This window comes from Ovis canadensis, chromosome X (genome assembly GCF_042477335.2).
Source record: "Ovis canadensis isolate MfBH-ARS-UI-01 breed Bighorn chromosome X, ARS-UI_OviCan_v2, whole genome shotgun sequence".
NCBI lineage: Eukaryota > Metazoa > Chordata > Mammalia > Artiodactyla > Bovidae > Ovis > Ovis canadensis.
Window position 1 is genome coordinate 58,989,960 of NC_091727.1, and position 21,494 is coordinate 59,011,453.

At 46.1% G+C, this 21,494-nt stretch overlaps 1 protein-coding gene across 23 annotated transcripts; it reads right to left on the minus strand.

Moving 5' to 3' along the window:
* Positions 1–5,613: 5,613 nt before the first annotated feature.
* Positions 5,614–20,889, minus strand: USP11 (ubiquitin specific peptidase 11). 23 transcript variants are annotated; one of them, XM_070290202.1, is made up of 21 exons: positions 20,457–20,889; positions 13,918–14,027; positions 13,613–13,743; positions 13,174–13,291; positions 12,889–13,034; positions 12,707–12,768; positions 12,487–12,586; positions 11,944–12,117; positions 11,695–11,853; positions 11,079–11,303; positions 10,853–10,936; positions 10,640–10,734; positions 9,564–9,770; positions 8,854–8,906; positions 8,393–8,635; positions 8,233–8,303; positions 7,783–7,895; positions 6,699–6,848; positions 6,478–6,593; positions 6,220–6,308; positions 5,614–6,140 (listed from the first exon to the last, which is right to left on the minus strand). In XM_070290202.1, the coding sequence occupies exons 1-21, from the start codon at positions 20,603–20,605 to the stop codon at positions 6,003–6,005; spliced, it is 2,733 nt and encodes a 910-aa protein (XP_070146303.1). In that variant the 5' UTR covers positions 20,606–20,889; the 3' UTR covers positions 5,614–6,002. The 23 variants fall into 23 exon arrangements, with proteins under 23 accessions (XP_070146303.1, XP_070146301.1, XP_070146302.1 ...); XM_070290200.1 differs by having other exon boundaries at positions 8,378–8,635; XM_070290201.1 differs by having other exon boundaries at positions 8,393–8,638.
* Positions 20,890–21,494: the final 605 nt, after the last annotated feature.

The following is a 21,494-nucleotide window of genomic DNA, read 5'->3' on the forward strand; positions in this document are numbered from 1 at the left end:
CCACTTTCCTTCCTCTCCCCCATCCCCTCCCCCCACCATGCATGAGTGACCAGAGCAAACTCAAATGGTGCTACAAAGAGACCACAGACTCTCCTCCACTCTTATCCTGATACCTAACCCATCACTCCTGTCAGGGGAAAATTCTAGTAGTTTGATTATTTGAATCTTAGAGCAACCTCTAGGAACCAGTGAGAGTTCTTGACCAATGGCTTACCAGCTGGTAAGAACCTCTAGCCCATGAAAACATGTGGCAAATAGAAGCATTTCAAGCAATAATCTCCTATCTATAAAGCGGGATCAATTCCTACCTCACAGGGCTGTTGTGAGGATGAGGATGAAAAGCCTATGGAAGTGCCAAGGGCAGTGCCAGCTAACCAGGAGGCATTCAAGAAATGGTTTTTGCATATGAACCAAAAAATAAGTTGTGATCAACAAAAACTTGAACCCAACATGAATTTCTAGCCCTAAGAATCCAGGCCAAATATTTGCTGTTGTTACTGTTTTCCTATGTATTTTTTCAATTACAAAAGTAATACATTTCATTGTAAAATAATACATGATACAAAATAAAAAATGAAAGCATCTCCCTCAAAAAAATAATCAGATAGCTAGATGAAATACTAAAACTTAAACATATCGATAATAACATTAACTAAGTGATCTAAGCATCTCAATTAAAACTCAGACAATGTAAGATTATGTAAAAAGATCCCAATTGCATTGCTTCCTAAGTGTGTTAAGAAACACACTTATAATACACAAGGCGAGTGACATTAGCAACGTGGCAGACTAGGAAGCTCCAAGCTTATGTTCCTCAACAAAAACCTAAAACTAAATTTGAAAAGAAAAAAGCAAGCAAGCCAAATTGTCAGAACCAACTGTCAGCACTTCTGGAAAAGTCACAGGTTTATAGCAACAGAACAAGTGTCCAATCAAGAAAAAGTCATTTTCAAAATCATGGGAAAGTTTTGCAGCATTCTTACTGAACCTCATCCCAGCTTCTACCTAGGATGGTGGTAGTTGTGGTCTGAAAGCAGCTGCCTGATTCCCAGGCCCCTCCCTTGAACTGGAGGAAACACAGCAGATTATTTGCAAGTGGTTGCCTATGTGCTTTCTACCCATCCACCATGTTCCATGTTCCTTTCTTCTTGCCTTCTTTTGGATTATTCATCTATTTCCCTCCCTCTTGTTTGAAATGTGTCAGTTCAGTTCAGTTCAGTTGCTCAGTCGTGTCCAACTCTTTGTGACCCCATTAATCGCAGCACACCAGGCCTCCCTGTCCATCACCAACTCCCAGAGTTCACTCAGATTCACGTTCATCGAGTCAGTGATGCCATCCAGCCATCTCATCCTCGGTCGTCCCCTTCTCCTCCTGCCTCCAATCCCTCCCAGCATCAAAGTCTTTTCTAATGAGTCAACTCTTCGCATGAGGTGGCCAAAGTACTGGAGTTTCAGCTTTAGCATCATTCCTTCCAAAGAAATCCCAGGGTTGAGCTCCTTCAGAATGGACTGGTTGGATCTCCTTGCAGTCCAAGGGACTCTCAAGAGTCTTCTCCAACACCACAGTTCAAAAGCATCAATTCTTCAGCAGTCAACTTTCTTCACAGTCCAACTCTCACATCCATACATGACCACTGGAAAAACCATAGCCTTGACTAGACGGACTTCAGTCGGCAAAGTAATGTCTCTGCTTTTCAATATGCTACCTAGGTTGGTCATAACTTTTCTTCCAAGGAGTAAGCGTCTTTTAATTTCATGGCTGCAATCACCATCTGCAGTGATTTTGGAGCCCCCAAAAATAAAGTCTGACACTGTTTCCACTGCTTCCCATCTATTTCCCATGAAGTGATGGAACCAGATGCCATGATCTTCATTTTCTGAATGTTGAGTTTTAAGCCAACTTTTTCACTCTCCTCTTTCACTTTCATCAAGAGGCTTTTTAGTTCCTCTTCACTTTCTGCCATAAGGGTGGTGTCATCTGCATATCTGAGGTTATTGATATTTCTCCTGGCAATCTTGATTCCAGCTTGTGTTTCTTCCAGTCCAGTGTTTCTCATGATGTACTCTGCATAGAAGTTAAAGAAGCAGGGTGACAATATACAGCCTTGACGTACTCCTTTTCCTATTTGGAACCAGTCTGTTGTTCCATGTCCAGTTCTAACTGTTGCTTCCTGACCTGCATACAGGTTTCTCAAGAGGCAGGTCAGGTGGTCTGGTATTCCCATCTCTTGAAGAATTTTCCACAGTTTCTTGTGATCCACACAGTCAAAGGCTTTGGCATAGTCAATAAAGCAGAAATAGATGTTTTTCTGGAACTCTCTTGCTTTTTCCATGATCCAGCGGATGTTGGCAATTTGATCTCTGGTTCCTCTGCCTTTTCTAAAGCCAGCTTGAACATCTGGAAGTTCACAATTCACGTATTGCTGAAGCCTGGCTTGGAGAATTTTCAGCATTACTTTACTAGCATGTGAGATGAGTGCAACTGTGCGGTAGTTTGAGCATTCTTTGGCATTGCCTTTCTTTGGGATTGGAATGAAAACTGACCTTTTCCAGTCCTGTGGCCACTGCTGAGTTTTCCAAATGTGCTGGCATATTGAGTGCAGCACTTTCACAGCATCATCCTTCAGGATTTGAAACAGCTCAACTGGAATTCCATTACCTCCACTAGCTTTGTTTGTAATGATGCTTTCTAAGGCCCACCTGACTTCACATTCCAGGACGTCTGGCTCGAGATGAGTGATCACACCATCATGATTATCTGGGTCGTGAAGATCTTTTTTGTACAGTTCTTCTGTGTATTCTTGCCACCTCTTCTTAATATCTTCTGCTTGTTAGGTCATATCATTTCTGTCCTTTATCAAGCCCATCTTTGCATGAAATGTTCCCTTTGTATTTCTAATTTTCTTGAAGAGATCTCTAGTCTTTCCCATTCTGTTCTTTTCCTCTATTTCTTTGCATTGATCGCTGAAGAAGGCTTTCTTATCTCTTCTTGCTATTCTTTGGAACTCTGCATTCAGATGCTTATATCTTTCCTTTTCTCCTTTGTTTTTCGCCTCTCTTCTTTTCACAGCTATTTGTAAGGCCTCCCCAGACAGCCATTTTGCTGTTTTGCATTTCTTTTCCACGGGGATGGTCTTGACCCCTATCGCCTGTACAATGTCACGAACCTCATTCTATAGTTCATCAGGCACTCTATCTATCAGATGTAGGCCCTTAAATCTATCTATTTCTCACTTCTACTGTATAGTCATAAGGGATTTGATTTAGGTCATACCTGAATGGTCTAGCAGTCTTCCCTACTTTCTTCAATTTAAGTCTGAATTTGGTAATAAGGAATTCATGATCTGAGCCACTGTCAGCTCCTGGTCTTGTTTTTGTTGACTGTATAGAGCTTCTCCATCTTTGGCTGCAAAGAATATAATCAATCTGACTTTGGTGTTGACCATCTGATGATGTCCATGTGTATAGTCTTCTCTTGTGTTGTTGGAAGAGGGTGTTTGCTATGACCATTTTTTTTAGTTTTTATACCCTTATTAAAATACAGTATTAGTCTAACTTAAAATCTTCTAGAAGATGCATTTCTTAGTATGCCCTAAACTGTATTCAATTCACAAAATCCTTCCTTGGCTAGGTCTGATTTGTTGCTAAACTCATCCATTGACTTTTTCCTACTAAATGCTAGTTTTAGTGATATAGAATTCTATTATTTTCTGTTGACCAACCATAATACAATGGTATTAAGCAAATGTTAGTTACATAATCACGATAGTAAAAGATGTTTATCAGTTTCACAGTAAGTAGCCAGACAAAAAATAAAAGATAATTCTTAAGTTTTGCTATTATCTAGCTCAGATCTATCACTTGTTTGGTTCTTTCTCAACTTTTTACTTGTTTTCATTTTCACTTTTAAAGGTTTTGAATTTCTTTTTCACATGTATCTGTTTTCATGACCAGAATAAGCATGTTTTACACTGATGTCTGAGGATTCTATTGTGTCTCTGTGTTACTGTGTTGTATTTTATTTCTCCTGATTCTTAGGCATGTTGTCTTTTCAAGGTGCCTTTGGTTAAACCAGGGAAGTTATTTTGAGTTAATTCCTTTTAGGTGGATATTTGTCCAGGAATGATTATTCATAGCTAATGAGGACTTATTTTGAACCAGCTCTTCACGCCTGCTTTATCTGCAAAATGGGGTAATAGTGCTTAAACCATATAGTCTTGAGGACTTCAGTTCAGTCAGTTCACTCAGTCGTGTCTGACTCTTTGTGACCTCATGGACTGCAGCACACCAGGCCTCCCCATCCATCACCAACTCCTGGAGTTTACTCAAACTCATGTCCATTGAATCAGTGATGCCATCCAATCATCTCATCCCCTTCTCCTCCCGCCTTCAATCTTTCCCAGCATCAGGGTCATTTCAAGTGAGTCAGTTCTTCACATCAGGTGAAGTATAGGAGTTTCAGTTGTGAGGACTAAATGACAGCTTATGAGCCCCTGGATCCAGTATTATTTTTTGCTTAAGTTAGTTTGAGCTGAGTTCCTCACAGCAACTATCTTGATTTCGCCTGTATCTACAGCACGACTGACTGGAGGTTTGTGGGTGATAAGGCTGGGCTGAGTGCCCCTCAGAGGGGGCTTCGCAGGCCCAGTGCAAAGGCAGCAGGCTCGGCAGGGGAATGATCTCTCAGCCGCCCTGATCAGGATTCCCTTCTTCAGTGTGAAGGGCTGGGATGCTTGTCTATGTCCAGATACTGCACACTGGTCCACTCCATTCTGCCCCACAGTTGTCCCCACTGGAGCTCTGTTTCTCTGAGGTGAGAGCTGGCACCCACAGGAGGGCTCAGGCCGGTGGGGGGGCGCTGTGCAGTGCTTAGGTGGCATCTTCTGCTCACACAATGCTGCACCCATTCTATAGGAGGTGTTCCATCTCGCTCTTCTGTGGGATGAGGCTAGAGGGACCCTGCCTGGTGGGGAAGCTGCAGTCATGGTGGGAGGCTAAGCACAGAGGCAACACAGACACAGCCCATCTGTCCTGTCACTGTGGGTGGCTTGGGCCAGATGTACCCCCTCCTCAGATGACACTACTGGTGGCCTGTGAGATGGTCTGGTTAGTATCTTTATATCCAGAACCCAGTCACTTGCCCCCACACATGCCTGTCTGTTCCAGGCACACCTTTCCCACAGTAGCTGAGCACAAGTCATGTCCACTACCACTTCCATCCTGGGTCCACAGAGGTCAAATATCCCCTTTGGGGACTACTACCTCCAGTGTAAGTGATGAGGTGCCTGGACCTCTGGACATAACCAGAGCAATTACTTGACCTCTGCATCTGTTTCCCTATCTGAAATTGGCGATGACAACTCCTGCGTGAGACTGTTGTGAGGATTGAGTCAATATTTGCAAAATGCTTTGGAAAACACTGGGCATGCAGTAGGTGCTGAGAATTGTGTCTGGCACACAGATGGCACTTCATAAGCACTTAGAATAGGACCTGGCACACAGATGGTGCTCAATGAGCACTCAAGAGCAGCAGCCATCACACACCTGGCATTCACTATGCACACAGGCACAATATTGGTGCTTGGTTAAGGATGTGGAAAAAAAAACCCACAATGCCAAGGAACACACTGGCACTTTTATATATACACAAGCGCAAGATACAGGGTCTCAATAAGAAAATACACTCTGTTCAGGTGCACCCCACCCCCACCCCCTGAGAACACCCCAGATGGAGGACAAGAAGGAAGGGGAGAACCATAAATAGAGAATAGAAGGGAAGGTTAATGCTCTAAAGGGCAAACACGGGCAGGGAACACACTGCTGGAAGGAGACACGACCTCTTCTTCCCTCGGAGAGCGCAACATAGCAGCAAGGAGAACAGTAGCCACAACTAAGCCTGTGACGTCTGGCGTGGGACACCTAACTCAGGTTAAGAGAATGGGGGTGACTTCAGGAAGGAAGAGAGCCGGGACAGTTTCCTTCCCGGGCAGGGACAGGGCCCCTCAGTTTACATCCATGGACTCCGATTTGGGTGGGGCACCACAGGCAGACGATGCGGGGGGCTTTGACGAGCTGGCCTGGGTTTGCATACGGCGTGCCACGTCCTGGCGTTGGTAGAAGAGGACATAGGCTGCCTTGGACTGTGAGGAGAAGACAGGAGTCAGTGTGGGTTGGGGAAGAAGGTGTCAGGAGAAGGGGAGGAAGGAAGATAGGAATCACCTCAATCTGATTCTCCGTCACAGGTGAGACGCTGCTGTCATCAAAGTAGTGCCACTGACCGCTGTCCTTGTTGCAGGCAAATGTCGTGTCTATAAGAGAGGGCAGGCTGTCCTCACCCACCCTCCTGCCCCTAAGAGGGGTCCACATTGGCTCTGTCCTCCGACACCAATGACCTCGCCATCGGTTCACACATCTACTTACCCACTGGGGCATCCCAACCCATCCCCCCCCGCCCTGAGCATGCCCCCAGGTACATACAGTGTCCATCCCGCAGGCCCCCATAATGGTTGGAAACTGCGATCAGATCGTATTTGTACAGCTCCCGGGCTGAGTCGTTCTGCGGCTTGATGACAAACTCAGAGAAGTCCAGGTCCCTGTGGGTGTGGCAAGGGTTAATATCAGTGGCACCCCCTTCCCCCAGTCCCTGCCTTCCTCCCCACCCCACTCCTGCCCCCAGCCAGCCTCCCCAGGCCCCAGACCGGATAGGAAACTCCACAAGGGTGTCCAGCTTTTCTCTGGAGAACTTGGTGTAGGAAAAGCGCTTCAGGTGGATGATGAGTGTCTCTGGCAGCATCCACAGGTCCAGCTTCTTGGTGGCCAGCTGGTGCTGCTTGCAAGTGGGGCAGTACCTAGTGATGGAGCCCAGGTCAGGAAACAGACACTTTCTGAGCTCTTGTTGCCATACAGCTTTGATGGGCCACATCTGGTCCAGAGATGCTACTCCTACTCCTATGTTACTTTAGCATGCTTGTTAAAACCTTGCCACTTACTTATCAATTGCCCAGCATATGCACTTTTGTACTGACATGTGTCTTTGTTTGGATTCTGGTCTGGCAGACCCTAGTCATCTTTTTGAGCCTGCCTCTGTCCCTCTGGTTTTCTCTCTTCTGTTTTACTCACTCACTCGCCAGGTATTTGCTGACGGCCTACCGTTGATATCTTTGGCACTACTTCATTATTTGTTCCCTTTCTGCTTCGTGGAGATGCTCCTCTTATTTTCACGATTGGGTTTATCTTTTCAGTTCTTTCTGTTTTGCTTATTCTCCAACAACTTAATGAGCATCTACTGCACAGCCCACACCATTATAACCAATGAGAAGAGACACACAGTGAACTTAAAAATGTTTTCACTCTCAAGGGGCTCACTCTAACCGCAAAGACAAAAAACGACTTAAGAGAAGAATCTAAGATGTGACATCAAGGGGTGTTATGGAGCAAGAAAGAAATGCTTGCACCTGGAAGGAATAGAGGGAGCTGATGGCTGGGGGAGGAGCAGTTTTTAACAGAAGAATAAGAGAAGGCCTCTCTGATAAGGTGATATTTGAAGAGAGACTTGAGCAAAATGAAGGAGGTCAAGTCCTATAGGTAACTGGAGAAAGGATGATTTTGGGAGAAGGAACAGCTAGGGCAAAGGCTCTGAGGTGGAAACAGGCTTGGGGTGTTGGTGGCCAGAGTGGCAGGAGGCGATCGAATGAGCAGGTGGGGCAAGGTGTATTTAGTGGTAACAGAGGCTGGGGGGTCCTACCTAATAGCACCCCTAGAGGCCCCGTTCTGGTCCCTTACCAGGGGTTTTCCTTCTCCAGGGTCTCAACGGTGGTGAAGAGCTCAATGCATTCCTGCAGCTGCACTGGTGCCTTCTTCAGCACGTACCCAACGCAGTCATGCTTCACGTAGCCCTAGGTTGGGGGAGTGGATGGCCAGGTATGAGGATGAAAAGTGAAAGTCACTCAGTTGTGTTGGATTCTTTGTGACCCCATGGACTATAGCCTGCCAGGCTCCTCTGTTCATGGAATTCTCCAGGCAAGAATACTGGAGTGAGTAGCTATTCCCTTGGGGGATAAAAAGGAGTGGGGTGGAAGATGCACACCAAGTGGTTAAGGGCATAGACTTTGAAGTTAAGAATCTGAGGCCCCAGGAGCTCTGCGATTACGGCTCAGCTGAGGTAGGAGAGGGTGTGTGTGGCGCCAACTGAAAGTGCAGCCCCCTCCCTGCCATCCCCGAGATCTCCTTTACCTCAGCCTCCACCTCGTCATAGTAACGCTTCTTCATCTCTGGTTCCCAGTCGATGGCAATGTACGGCTGGGCTAGGGGCGAGGGGAGGTGGTCATGGGCCCTGCTGCCAAGGAATACCCCCTCCCGCCTCCCAATCCTGGCTCACAGCTGAAGGAGACACCATGGGTATCCTCGTTGAAGGTCGAGCGGTCACTGGTCCCATTGGAATTCACTGTGTGCAGGGTGAAGAGGTGCTTGCGCCGTGCCCTCTGGGGCCAGTGAGATGGCCCAGGAGAGTTGTCCACAGGAGCCCGACTTCCGCTCACGACTCTGGAGCTGGGCCCAGCCTGCTCCAGCCCAGGGTCTTGGGAGCTGCCCTCAGTCACATGTCCAGGCTTAGGGAGGCTATCCTTATCCTCCAGGTCTGCTAGGATTGGGGGAGGATGTCAGAGGTGGGAATGTGTGAACCCCAGCGGGTTGAGCAGCAATGCACATCCAGATGGACCCTGTGTGTGTGTCAGACCCACCCCAGACCCACTGCTGACCCACTGACCCTCCCTCAGGCCATGGGAGACCCTCATCCTTGTGGATCCATGTACAGACCCTCATCCTTGTGGATTCTCTCTCCTTCTTCTTCCTCACCTTTCTCATCCCCATCATCCTCATCATCCGAGCTGGGTCTGGTCACATAGCGTCTGCCAACAGAACAGAGGAGACTCTCAAGGAGGGGGCCTGAGGGCAGGGAGGACAGAGCCTGGAAGTCTACTTTGCTTATGACGGGGAAGCCATGGGTCAACCCCCACACACACAGTTGTGGAGGAGGAGCCAGAAGGTCTCAGGAGGTGCTACAAGAATGTGAGAAGAGATGGCCTGACAATGGAGGATCTTGTGGGCCACAGTTAAGGAGTGTGGATCTTAAGTATGATAAGCCACTGTTATACAGATACATGATCAGCTGCACATTTCCATCAGGGAAGGCCTCCGAGGAGCATGCATAAGTGCCACATGAGGGAGAGGTGAAGCCAGATAGTGTACTGCTGTTTGCCTGGTGGGGACTTTGGGTTTTAAGCACAATAAAAATCGATTGAAACACAAATACCCAAGACTCTCCTAGGAAGACAATTAAGTACAAGATGACGTCTGTCATGTTCACTCCTATATTCCTGGCACCTAGGTGAGGTGGTGGTGAAGTCAGAAATTTAGAGGAAGAAAAAAACCTACAAGTTACTCCCTGGCCATGTTAAGTTTGAACTGTCTTCGGGAGCTGGACGGGAGGTGGCAACCAAGCGGTTAGACACTTGGCTCTGAGTTCTGACCCCACCTCCCCACCTGACCCAGAAGCGCAGACTCACGAGAGGCGGTACAGCAGGATGTGATACAGGGCGTCCCACGAGAGCCGGTCCCGGGGCACTGACACCAGGAGCGGGTGCCCAAAGAGCATCAAGCCATAATAGGAACTGTTATAGTCCCGGGCTGGGGTGCGCTCCCGCAGGTAGATAGGAAGCACAACATCCTCTCTGGAGTTCTCACCAATAGCAGCCCTGCCAGACACCTCGTATCTGTGGGAGATGAACATCAGGTCCCATCTGATAAATATACCCAAGAGAGATTCAAGGATTCTGCCCAGTTGCTCCAGCCACTCACCACTCACAGCCTGAAAGTATTTTTATTTTTAATATTTGTACTTTTTTTAATTTTACTTTATTTTACTTTACAATACTGTATTGGTTTTTAAAAGGGTCCAAAGAGTCACCCGGGGTTTTGGATCATTTACACACACCTTGTTTATGTGATATTAGATAAAGTCTTCTGGTGTTATTAGAGCACTGAGGGAGCTGACAAAAATTTTTCACGACACAAGGATCTAAAACAATTTTTTGTTTTTGAAAACTGCTTGGTTACAAAGAACTTTTCTACTCATAAAGCACCTTCTATTTCAGTTACCCAAACATTTCAAACATCTTTTTTCTTTTTGGCCACACCACATGGCATGTGGGACCTAGTTCCCTGATCAGGGATAGAACCCATGCTCCCTGCAGTAGAAGCACAGAGTCCTAACTGCCAGGGAAGTCCCAAACTTGTTCTGAATGCTTGTATGTTCAGAAAGCAGCTTAGCATTCCCTATCTTAAAAATCATTTGGGTTTTGTGGCCTGCAAAGTAAATAAGGAGTGCAGATCAGCATCTGGTATATACGAGGTACTAGTTAAGTGCTGAATAAATAAAAAGGAGCCTCCCTCACATAATAAGGAAGAAAATACCCAAGGACACCCTGCATAAGGATTTCACCCCACTCACTGACAGCCCCTAGAAGCCTGCCCTGCTAAGGTACATGGCCGAAGCCCTGAGCAAGCTGAGGAAGGGAGAGGGAAGGTGGTTAACAAAGGAGGTTCCTGAGAAACCCCCGTCTCCCCTGGTCTTCTTACTCACATGAAGATATCATCTCGGTCTAAGATGCTGCTCAGGGACTCCTCCAGCTGGTAGATCTTGTAGAAGCGGTGACTGAAGACATCAGCCACCATCATCTGCGAATGGGTTACGGAGAGGGGACCAATCAGTCTGCAAGATCTCCCACAGGCCTTTCTGCCTTCCTTGGACTCCTTGCCCTTGTATCCCACCTTCCTTCCATCTGCAGAGCCTCACCCTTTCTGGCGAGATGCCAGTGTGTTTGGCCAGAGCCACACATAGATCCGAGATCTTGCCTTTCTTGGGGACCACGAGCCGGTGCTGAGGGAGAAACAGTAACCACAGAAGAGCAGAAGGATGTGTGGTGAGTTGGTGCAGGAAACCCTGAGGTATGGCTCAGTAATCAAACCAACTCTATGAGTGCAGGTCCCTCATTGCACCCCAGTCCTCGTTCCCCTCATACCTGCTCCGGCTTGCGGCGGGGGTCCATGGAGACAAAGAAGACCTCCATGACCCTCTTGTGGCTCACAGGCAGTGGGACACTGAGGTAGCAGAAGGGGTCGAAGGTCACAGACACATTGCCACAATCAGGGCACACCAGTGTGGACTTGAAGAGGCCATGGAAAGTGTCCACGATTACAGAATCATTCCGCCGTTTGTGGTTCTGCCAGGCTTCCTGAGCAACCTCCTGTTGACAGTGTTGTGCTGAGTGGTGAGGGATGCCGGGGGCCAGGGAAAACCATGGTTTGCAGGTGGGGTGCGCATGGGAGTAAAGGTTAAGGCCACTGGTAAAGTCCAGAGACAGAGTTATAGTGAGGGCCACCTGGAGACTGTGTTGTTCACTGTCAGGGCTAGGGGTTACTTGGGGAAGGAGAATGGGTGGGAGTTAACTCTCACTGGGTGTAGGAGCAGATGTGGAGATATGGTGAAGACGAGGATGGGACTGAGGTTAGGGAAGATGAGCTTAACCAAAAATGGGGAGTGGTGAGGGTACCCCAGGGGGCCAGAAAATCCCTGTGGCAGAGGTCCTAGTGGCTTTAACAAGGCTCTCATGATGAGGGTCTTCTGGAAACACCCACCTGATCCGGCCTCCCAGCAGCATCACACAGCTCCACATATTCCTTCTTCTTGACGCGATTGAGGTCCTCGTGTAGCCCATCCAGGAGGAACGACAGCAGCTCCTGTGAGTCATGCTGCTGGTAGCCCAGAAACTGGGACGCAAAGTGGCCGACCTTGGTCTGAGGAGATGGGCGGGGCGTCAAGGCATGAGGGAGGCGATGGGTGGAGGTTGGGGGGGCAGATAGGGGCTAGCCAGGGCTGAGCCACACCTTGAACACCTGGGGCACAATGGAGCGGTGGTGGCCAGACCACGCCTGTTTCACCAGGTCCGCATAGGCCTGTGCAATCTCCCCCTTCATGCCCAGTGGGTTGCAGAAGTTGAGCTCCTCCAGGTATCGGTTTTTCAGGAAGTACTCGGTGAGCTGCGGCACGTTACTGAGGCACTGCAGGAGGCAGGGGCCAGGTGAGTGAAGGGGAGAAAAAGGTAACCAAGCTGGGGATGGATGAAAGGAAGGGGGAGGAAGACGAAGGGGAAAGAAAGGAACGGGCAGAGGAGTAGGGGAGAGGAGAGATCAGCACTTCAGGAGAAAGAAGAATGTGGTGACGAAGCAGAGGAGACTAGGCAAAGCAGGGAGCAAGTGGAGAGGAAAGGCACGGATATTTCAGAAAGAAACATGGGCACATCAAGCCAGACTGTGGGGACCTAGCTTCCAACCTGACACCTTGCCCTGCAGTGCCCCCAACTCTGTCCTCCATTTCCAATTCGTGAATCCACCCCCATGCTGCACCAGACCTAGATCTCATGGTCCAACCTGCAGGGCCGAGTTCATGAAGCACGTGTTGCCCAGATTGGTAAGACCACAGATGCCTGGCTGGCCCTGGAAGTCCTCTTCCTCCTCCAATGTGCTGCTCCTGAAACAGATGAGAAATTTTTATCAGCTGAGGAACTACCATGCGCAGAGAGAATGTGCTCATGGGCTCAGTGTGCCGACTGTGAGATCCCACTCTGGACTGGAAACCCCGAAGGCTCACGTGTCATTCGGCTGCGCACTGGGCCAAGTGCCATCCTTGTTTCGGGTCTCCATGACAACCACCTGGGTTGGAGGAAGAGTAAAAAACAGGGAAGACATTCATGGAGGGCCCATGGGTACCGAGCTCTCATTTCTCTGAATCTAAGCACGGCCTGTGGGCAGACAAGTCCTCCCCTCCCTCACCTGCCCAGTCTTGAGAGCGGCGTCAAGCACTGTGACACGGGTGTTGCACAACCTCTCAAAAGAGCCCTCCGCGTTCTTGATCCACAGCCGGGTCTCTTCCTGGGGGCTCACCAGAAACTGCTCTCGAGCGGTATGCAGAACTAGGTCTGTGGAGGGGGATGGTGCATGTTCAAGGTCTTCCCGGCACCCTGAAGGATCCCCTCCTTTTTGACTTCAGACTCCTTAGGTCCCTGAACCATGACTGTTGCCGGGAATGCCAATCCATTCCATGACCCATGGGCTCACCAACAGAATCTGTCTGGCTGAATTGAGCCGTGTGAGGTGTGTCCATATCACTGTGCTGGACAAGCAACAGTTCTACTGAGTACACTTCAACCTTGTGGATGCTAGCCAGTTCCACAACCTGCAAGGAGGGAAGGGTACACACACTGGCGTACCCACCATGTGCACACTGACACAGGGTGACGACCTCTGCAATCAGAGGAGCATCCACAGAGACAAACACACATGGCACAGACACAAGTACAAGGCTGTGTGAGGTGAGCACACACAGGCAAGCAAACACAGGGGACACAGCAAGATACCGTCTAATGACCTAAGAAGAGCAGAGCCAGGTGTATGGATACAGCGGACATGAACACACAGGTCTGGACCCGTCCTGGACCTCTAAGGCCTTCTTCCTACGCTTCCCCCCACCCTGCAGCACCCGTGCCACCCACTATACCTTGCGTTCAATGGGAGGCTGGCCATGCTCTAGACCATACCAGTTGACCAGGTAATGCCAAGCAGCCGCTGGGAGCAGCACATAGTCCTCACCTTCCACCAATCCCTTCTTGAGGCGCCAGTTTACCTGGTCTGCAGGAGGGCGGGGGGAGGTGGCAGAGGAACAATCAGGGAAGGAAAGTGATGAGTCAGTCTGGCCATCTCACCAATGACCTAGCACAGAGAAGGGGCTCATGATCGTTTGTTGGGACAGAGATGACAAGAAGTCCAGGGCTCAGCTGACATGGGGAGGCAGAAGCCTGGTACCTTCGAAGAGTTCAGCATTGTTGATGCAGCCAGGGAAGGTGCTGGAGTCCCGATCTCCTCCCTGCACGTACACCTCCCACTGCTTGTACCAGTGTTGCCCCACGAGGAACCTGGACCAGACAGGTGACAGGGGTGTCGCACAGTTACTGGTGGTGTGTAGTACTGCCAGATACACACACACCACATCCCATGGTTACTGAACTAAACGTATCCACATGTTACCAAGAGGATAAGTTTCATGAACATCTGAAACTAATACAGAGCTAAAAAATAAAACAACAACCAAAACCAAACTCATACCATGATGCCAGAAAACATGAGATTTTATAATAGAATAAATGATAATTTACTTGTATTAGTCTGTGGGGTAACACAATCAAATTAGATTCAAAATAATTGTTATTTGCAGCTAATGTTATAAGACTTCAGCCATTTTTTGAATGTGTAATGTTTATACAGGATACATAACTCTTCAGCTAAGAAATGGATTGTTAAAAACGGAAAATCCAATCAGAAATTTTAAAAAATTTCAACTGCTAAAAGAATCACAAAGTTCTCCTTCAAAAACTGCACACTGTGACCTTTAAAATAATTTTTTTGTCTTTAGGATTTATTTTGATGTTATAATTTCTAATCGTATGGTGACTAGCTCACTCTCTGTAAAAAAAAAAAAACTGTGAAAAACATGTAACATAAACTTTACCATCTGAACCATCTTTAAGTACAGTTTGACCTGCTCTCTTTTAAAGGAGACACTTTTATAGGCACTACTAGGATAAACATTTAGGACTGCTGAAATCTGCCTTTGTAGAATGCCATGAGAAATTCTGAAATCTGCAGAATATCTGATATATAGAAAGTGGTAAATAAACATTAGCTGTTATCATTCCAATCCTAGGGCTTAGACAAAAAAGGTCACGTACACATTATCCTCATGCTGGCCCCACCCCCACTCCCACCTCATCGCTCTGCAGCAGAAACCTGCTCTGCACCGGACTTGTTTTTGAGGGGGGGGCATGCCCCACAGCATGATCTTAGTACCCCATCCAGGGATTAAATCATGCCCCCCTGCAGTGGAAGCTGACAGTCTTAACCACTAGATTGCCAGGGAAGTTCCTGCTATGTAATTTTTGATACATAGAAGGCTATCCAAAGTATTTAACAGCCTCAAATAAAAACTTTTAAAAAAGCTACAAAATGGATGAAAAATATGTAACCGTTTTCTAGCTATTTAACTCTACACACTGGATTCTTTAAAATGGCACTTTTCTTTGTTAACCTGGAATGTTGCCCAAAATAGGCAAACTTTTCTGTGGGCTGTTTTATTTATTTGGGGGGGGGCGGTTTGCAGTGACCCCCACAGATCCCGCACTTCACTCAGGCCAGGGACACACACACACCCTCCCCAGCCTGGTCGTTCATGCCACAGACACTCATCTAGAAGATTCTATCACGGACTTTACCCTCTATCACTTGTACCTTCAAGGTTTTAACTGGTTCCATGGATGGTCTATGAGGTAAATTTACTCAGTAAAGCTAGTTTCTTATTAATGGGAACTTTGACACAAAAGGAGGCACAGCTTAACAGGTTTTTTTAAAGCAAATTTTAAAGGAAAATTAACATTAACATAACTTTTTATTTAGAGTGGTAAACAAAACCTCCACACCTGGCTACAACATGAATTTCTGAAGCCTTCATAGAAGACTGAAGCTTTACATAAATTTTCACAAAATATTACTACCATGTTTTTTTCAATTCAAAGACACTGAATTTTTTTTAACATTTCTGAATTGGGATTGGTCATAATCTGTCAGCTCAGGTGACAGGCATGACATATAGAGTTGTCACTGTCTAATGGAAAAGCACACACATCATTACATTTACGCCTACATTCTCATGTTTTTGTTTTTTTTTTGGTTGCTACTGTAAATGTATCTCTAAAATTTTAACTTTCTAATTTCTTATTGCTAATATCCAGAAATAAGATGGATCTTGTTAAAGTCACTTATGTTTCTGTTTCCTCCAATTTGTTCAAGTGATATGAAACTTGTACTTATGGAAAGAAATTACTAGACAATATTGTCTGTCCTCTAGATTTCTTGTGTCTGGAGAATATATCTGTTATTTTGGTTAATCATTACATTACTAGGTATAATAATTATGGAGAAACAGAAATATGGATATAAACTAAGAAATGATTTCCTACTCATTTTATTAAAAAGTTGTTAGCTTATTTGGATATAAATTACACTGTTCTAAATTACTTATATATCTGTATAAGCCTAAATACATAAATAAAAATGGATATAAATAAGTCCTTTCTGTAAATTGTTACATGAATAATGTACCAAAGTCGGAAAATTAGAATGTTTTTTTTTTTTTTTCCCCTAGAAAATGACTACGTTAACTTATGCCCAGACTGGAAGCTCCTTTTTTGTCACCAAATTAGTTTAACTCTTGGTGCCTTTTGACCTCTCTTAACTCACTTTTTAAAAAGAATTCTTGCTTTTAAGAAAAGTTAAGCTCCTAATAATCATTGCTATTTATCACTGTATGTTTTACAAGGTTGACTATAAAATATTTGATTTATATCTTGTTTTAAAAAAAGCAACAACAACTATTCTTGGGATTCCCTTGCTGGTTGAGACCTGCCTTACCATGCAGGGGATGGGGGTTCGAACCCTGTAAGATCCCACATGCTGAAGGGCTACTAACACGCTGCAACTAAGACCTGACGCAGCCAAAAATACAGAAATAAATAAAAAACAACGAACTATTCTTGCTTTGTCTTTCCAAAATTCAGGCCAAAGTAAGAATAGTAACATTGTTCAAATGTTATTTTCTGCCTAAACTATCTCTGGGAGATACCACAAAGATCTACTCCTTCACACTACAAAAGGAACGCATTAGGTTTACCTAAAATTCCCCCAATTTTAATTAACTTAAATATTTTAGAAAAGCTCTTTCATTTTTCAAACTTTTTTAAATTTTTAAAAATGACAAACCAAAAAGAAAGTTTATCTTCCTAGGTTAGTTATGATTAATTACATTTATATTAGATATACTAATATAAAAACCTTTCAATAACTGCGTACTTTTGAAGCTAAACAGCATACTCGTGTTCAAGCAACAAAGACTAGTACTACAATAACTTTCTACCAAAAGATCCCCCCTCTAGAATTCTAGACTCACAACCCCCTTTCCCTTTTTGGTTCGTAAAAAATCTGAGCAGATACTAGGGGTGCTGACTCAATTACAGGGGAATTGTTGGAGGCCTAATATTTATGTCACTCTTTCACTAGATCCAGTGGCCAAGGCATAATTATCCTGTGTAACAGCTTTAGGAGAAGTCTGCACAGCACTAACCTTTAATGAAGACCCTAGAACTAAACCGACTGAAATTTTCACACTTTTGGTTGGCAATTGCTGCTATAGCTGTTACACAGGATAAATATGCCTTGGCCACTGGCTAGTCTCTTAAGTTCTGGTGAGAAATTGTTTTCCCTTCACACATCACAATCGATTCTGCAACACTGCACCCAGGCACCCACCTTTCTTGATCTGAACAAAGACAGGCTCATGCTTATTTACCTCTTGTTAGGAAACTATCTACACCCTGCAAACAACCAGAGGCTCCTTCAGCTACCCCAGATTTAACTTCAGATGGTTCACTTTCGAAAATTTGCCAAGGAGGCTATACTATCATTGATTTGAATTTTCTCTTGAAATTTAAGCTTCTCCCAGAAATTAATCAGTTTAGATAGCCAAATAAATTAAATGTCCTCACCCAGATCTGCCAGTTGACAAAAGCTAGAAAGTGCAAATATTAACATATATATTAAGGTATATGACTTGGGGTAGGTCCGAGACTTTGAAATGCTTTATGAACACAAAAGTCCTCATCACTCCAGTGACCCCTTATAAAACAGACAGCAAATTAAACTGGCTTCAGTGCTTAACCAACATTGATGGGATAACTTTTTATTGACACATCATAATTTTATTATTCATATAACATAAAATTAACCATTTAAAAGTCAACGATTTAGTGGCATTTAGTACATTCAGTGTTGTGCAACCACAAACTCTATCTACTTCCAAAACATTTTCAACACACCAAGAGGAAACCTGGTATGGGTGGGATACTTTTAAAAGCTATTGTCACAAGGCTGTAAAGGTAAGTAAGATGGGGCAGGAACCAAAGCCTGCAAGCCCTTCTGAACACCTCCAAATGGGCTATATATATAGCAATATTTCTGTTGTTGTTGTTTACTCTCAAGATGGACTCAGGCTTTACCTTGCTGGAGAGCTATAAAGTAAAACTGCTTGGTTTCATATTTCCGATTTGGGGAATCTCAACTTGTCTTTCCAGGAACAGTAATATGTATTTCGCTAGTACTGTGATTAAAGAACTCTAAAAGGAGCAAACCTCACTCCTATCCTAAAGACTTTCAGGTGAGAGCTTGCTTGCGCCGATGGAGGAACGCCAAGAGTCCAATATAGCCGGATGGAGAAAATGAGGGGGGAGGGTAATCTGAAGAGAGATGGGAGAAACGATCACAGCCAGACACCAGCCTGGAAACGGTAAAGCCCTGCAAGTCACTGTAAGAATTTTAGCATTTACACTGCATGAAGCAGTAAGACTGTTGAAACGTTCTGAGGAAAGGATGAACATAAAGAATCACTGTGTATAGAAACAGGAAAACAGTACTAGCACAGTGGAGAAACCCAGCAAATACCTTCACCAAGTGATCAAGTGACGTCATGTAGATACTGAGTACCCACATGATATGATGCAAAGGGTACTCGATACGCAGCCAGTCTGATTTCACACATAGCCTCCCATAAAATGAAAGCTTAGACCACAAATACTATTCAGGGATGCATACAATGGTGGGAAACTGATAACGAAATCAAAAATTCAGGGTAATAATTTCCTGTGGCAGGGAGGGGAATTTTCATTAGGGAGCGGCACAGAATTTCTTAAGGTAACGGTTTGAATCTTAACCTAGGTGGTTAATTCACAAATTTTGTATTTTTCTTTAAATTATTAACTTAGAAATAGACTCAGAAAAGTCGTAAAAATAATACAAAGAATTTCTGCGTGCCCTTCATTCAAGATTCTCCAAATTTAAATTTTTACTCACTTACTCGGTCATTATTTCTTTAAATACGTCTTTATATATGCTATTCTTTCAACCACTTCAGAGTAAGCTTGCTTACACAATGGTTCTTTAACCTTAAATACTTCAGTTCTTTAACCCTAAATGAATGTCCTAAAAACAAAGATATTATCTTTCACAATCACAATACAATGATCAAAACCAAGAAATTAGCAGTACTAACATCTAGTCTACAGACTTTGGTAAACATTTTATCAATTTCCCCATTCATATCTTTTACAGTAAAAGAGAGAAAGTTCACTTTATGAGGTGAAAAAAAAGATTTTTAAATAATTTATTTTTTCTGCTCCGGGATCCAATCTAGGATCACACATTGCATTTAGTTATGCATTCGTTAAATCCCGTTAATTTCTTCAATTTGGGACAGTTCTTCCCGACCTTGAAATTTTTGAAAAGTACAGATCGTCTATTTTTATAAAATGTCCATCAACCTGGCCTACGTAAACGTTTCATATAATCTTTGCAGGTCTTACGTATTTCACAACTTAAAAAACGAGATGCAGCTCGGCGAGAAATAAAATGAACCCAGAAACAGTACATTTCGAGCAGAGGTTAGCAAAGAAAGCAACTAAACAAGTCGATTTATCAAGATACGCATTGATATTTTTAAAATAGCTGTTTTTTCTTGATTACAAAACAAAGCACTACTAAAACAGAAAACAAACGCAACATCGAAGGCCCCTCCCGTGCCAATCACCTGCACTTTCTCCCGTCCTGGGAAAATGAGCTTGGTCAGAGGCAAAAACCTCGCCGTTTCACAGGCTTTGCTCACTCGCAGGCGCCATTTTCTGCTTCACGGGCACCACCTCCCCTCTGCAGTCTCTCCACCGCCTCAGGACACGCCCCTCGGCCTCGTCACAAGCCTCGTTCCCAGGCTCCAGCTCTCTCCACCACGCAGGGTCTGACTCCCTCCCTCTTCCTCCACCCGCTCCGCCCCCGGCTCCCAATCCGCTCCTCAGCCAGACGTCACCGGCATTGACTTCGTTCTCAGGCGCTGTGCAGTAGTCACGGTCCGCCCCCAGATGCTTCGTAACGCCCCGCAGACTACGCTCCCCAGCTCTGTTGTTGAGATCCCCTCCTTCCCAAGTTCCAAGGTCCACCTCGCTGGCCCGGCCCTGCCGCCGCAGCCTCCCCTTCTCATGACCCGCCCCCTGCCTCTCCACGCCAAATCGCGCCGCGCTATCAGGCTGCACCGCACAGGCCCCACCTCTTTCTCAGACTAGGCTTTCCCCGCCCCTCTCGTTCCCAGTCCCATAGGCCATTCCTCCTCCCCAGGGCGGCTCTCACAAGGACCTCCGCCGCCTCGTTCCCCACAGTCTCCTCAAGCCGAGGCTCCGCTTTCAGCTCTGCCTTACCAGCTTTCGCCGACCTGCAGCGGACGCCCTCGCCCATTCTCAATCTGGCGCCGCTGGCTCTCCAGGCCTGGCACCGCTTCCCGCTGTGGCTCTCGGTCGTCGACCGCAGTCGCAGCCGTATCCGCGGGATTCGCTGCGACCGCCGCCATAGCTGTTTGCCCTCCTCTAGCGGCCACCGCAGCTGGGAATAGGAAGGGCCCCTCAAGTGCCACTTCCGGATTTTGGTCCCGGAAACGGAAGCAGAGCCCCCCATACAGCCAGGGGGCTACTGCGGTCTTGAAAAGGGACCCTCGCGCTCGGACTCGTCGAAGGGCTGGGTGGGCATAGGCCCGTGGGCGGTGATTTCCGCCACCGGTAGGCGGGGTAAATCCTCCAGTTGGGAACTAAGGACCAGGGTGTCTTGTGGGGTTCTAACGCCATGTTGAGTCAGGACAAACGACTGTGTGGAAAGTAGAGGTAGTGGTCCCCAAGGTGGACATATTGGCGCGTGCTCAGGGGAAGCTTCCAGGACCTTTCGGTCCCATTCTCTGCTGAGGACCGCGCGCCTGTATCCTGGGAGTGGCCTTTTTGCAAGCCTGACCAGGATGCCCTTCCTTCATTGCACTACCCTTCTCCATCAGAAACTAATGCAAAAGAGGGCATCACTTCCAGGGCGCTACCCAGGCCTGCGGGCCTCTTCCTTGCGTGAACTAGATTTGTCCTCTTGACAAACGTGTTGAAGGCAAGTCAGCCCCAGGCCAGGTATATTTTTATTGGAGTTACAGCACTGATAATAATAGTTGGCCCTGTTTAGGTGTTTTATTGCACATAAATAGTAGTCTTAGGCAGCAGGTTGCCTATGGGAAACAATGGGGATGTTGAGGACCAGAAACGTTAATTCACTTTGCCCCACTAGTAAGTAGTGGAGTTGTGGTTGGAACTCAGGAATTCCAGTTCCAGACGTGCCACCTTTAAATTCCAGGCCAGAGATTTTCAAACTAGGGTCCTTTTTGGCTTTCTACCCGTTCAGGAGACCCTTTCAGGTTCACGAAGTCAAAA

Bases quoted from the DNA above. Each gene is read 5' to 3' on its own strand.
- USP11 (XM_070290199.1), bottom strand. From the start codon at position 20,605: ATGGCGGCGGTCGCAGCGAATCCCGCGGATACGGCTGCGACTGCGGTC. The intron at 14,028-20,456 runs GTAAGGCAGAGC...TGTCTGGTCCAG, and splicing joins CTGCAGGTCGGCGAAAGCTG to GTTCCTCGTGGGGCAACACT. The intron at 6,849-7,782 runs GTAAGGGACCAG...CTCCATCACTAG, and splicing joins CTGGAGAAGGAAAACCCCTG to GTACTGCCCCACTTGCAAGC.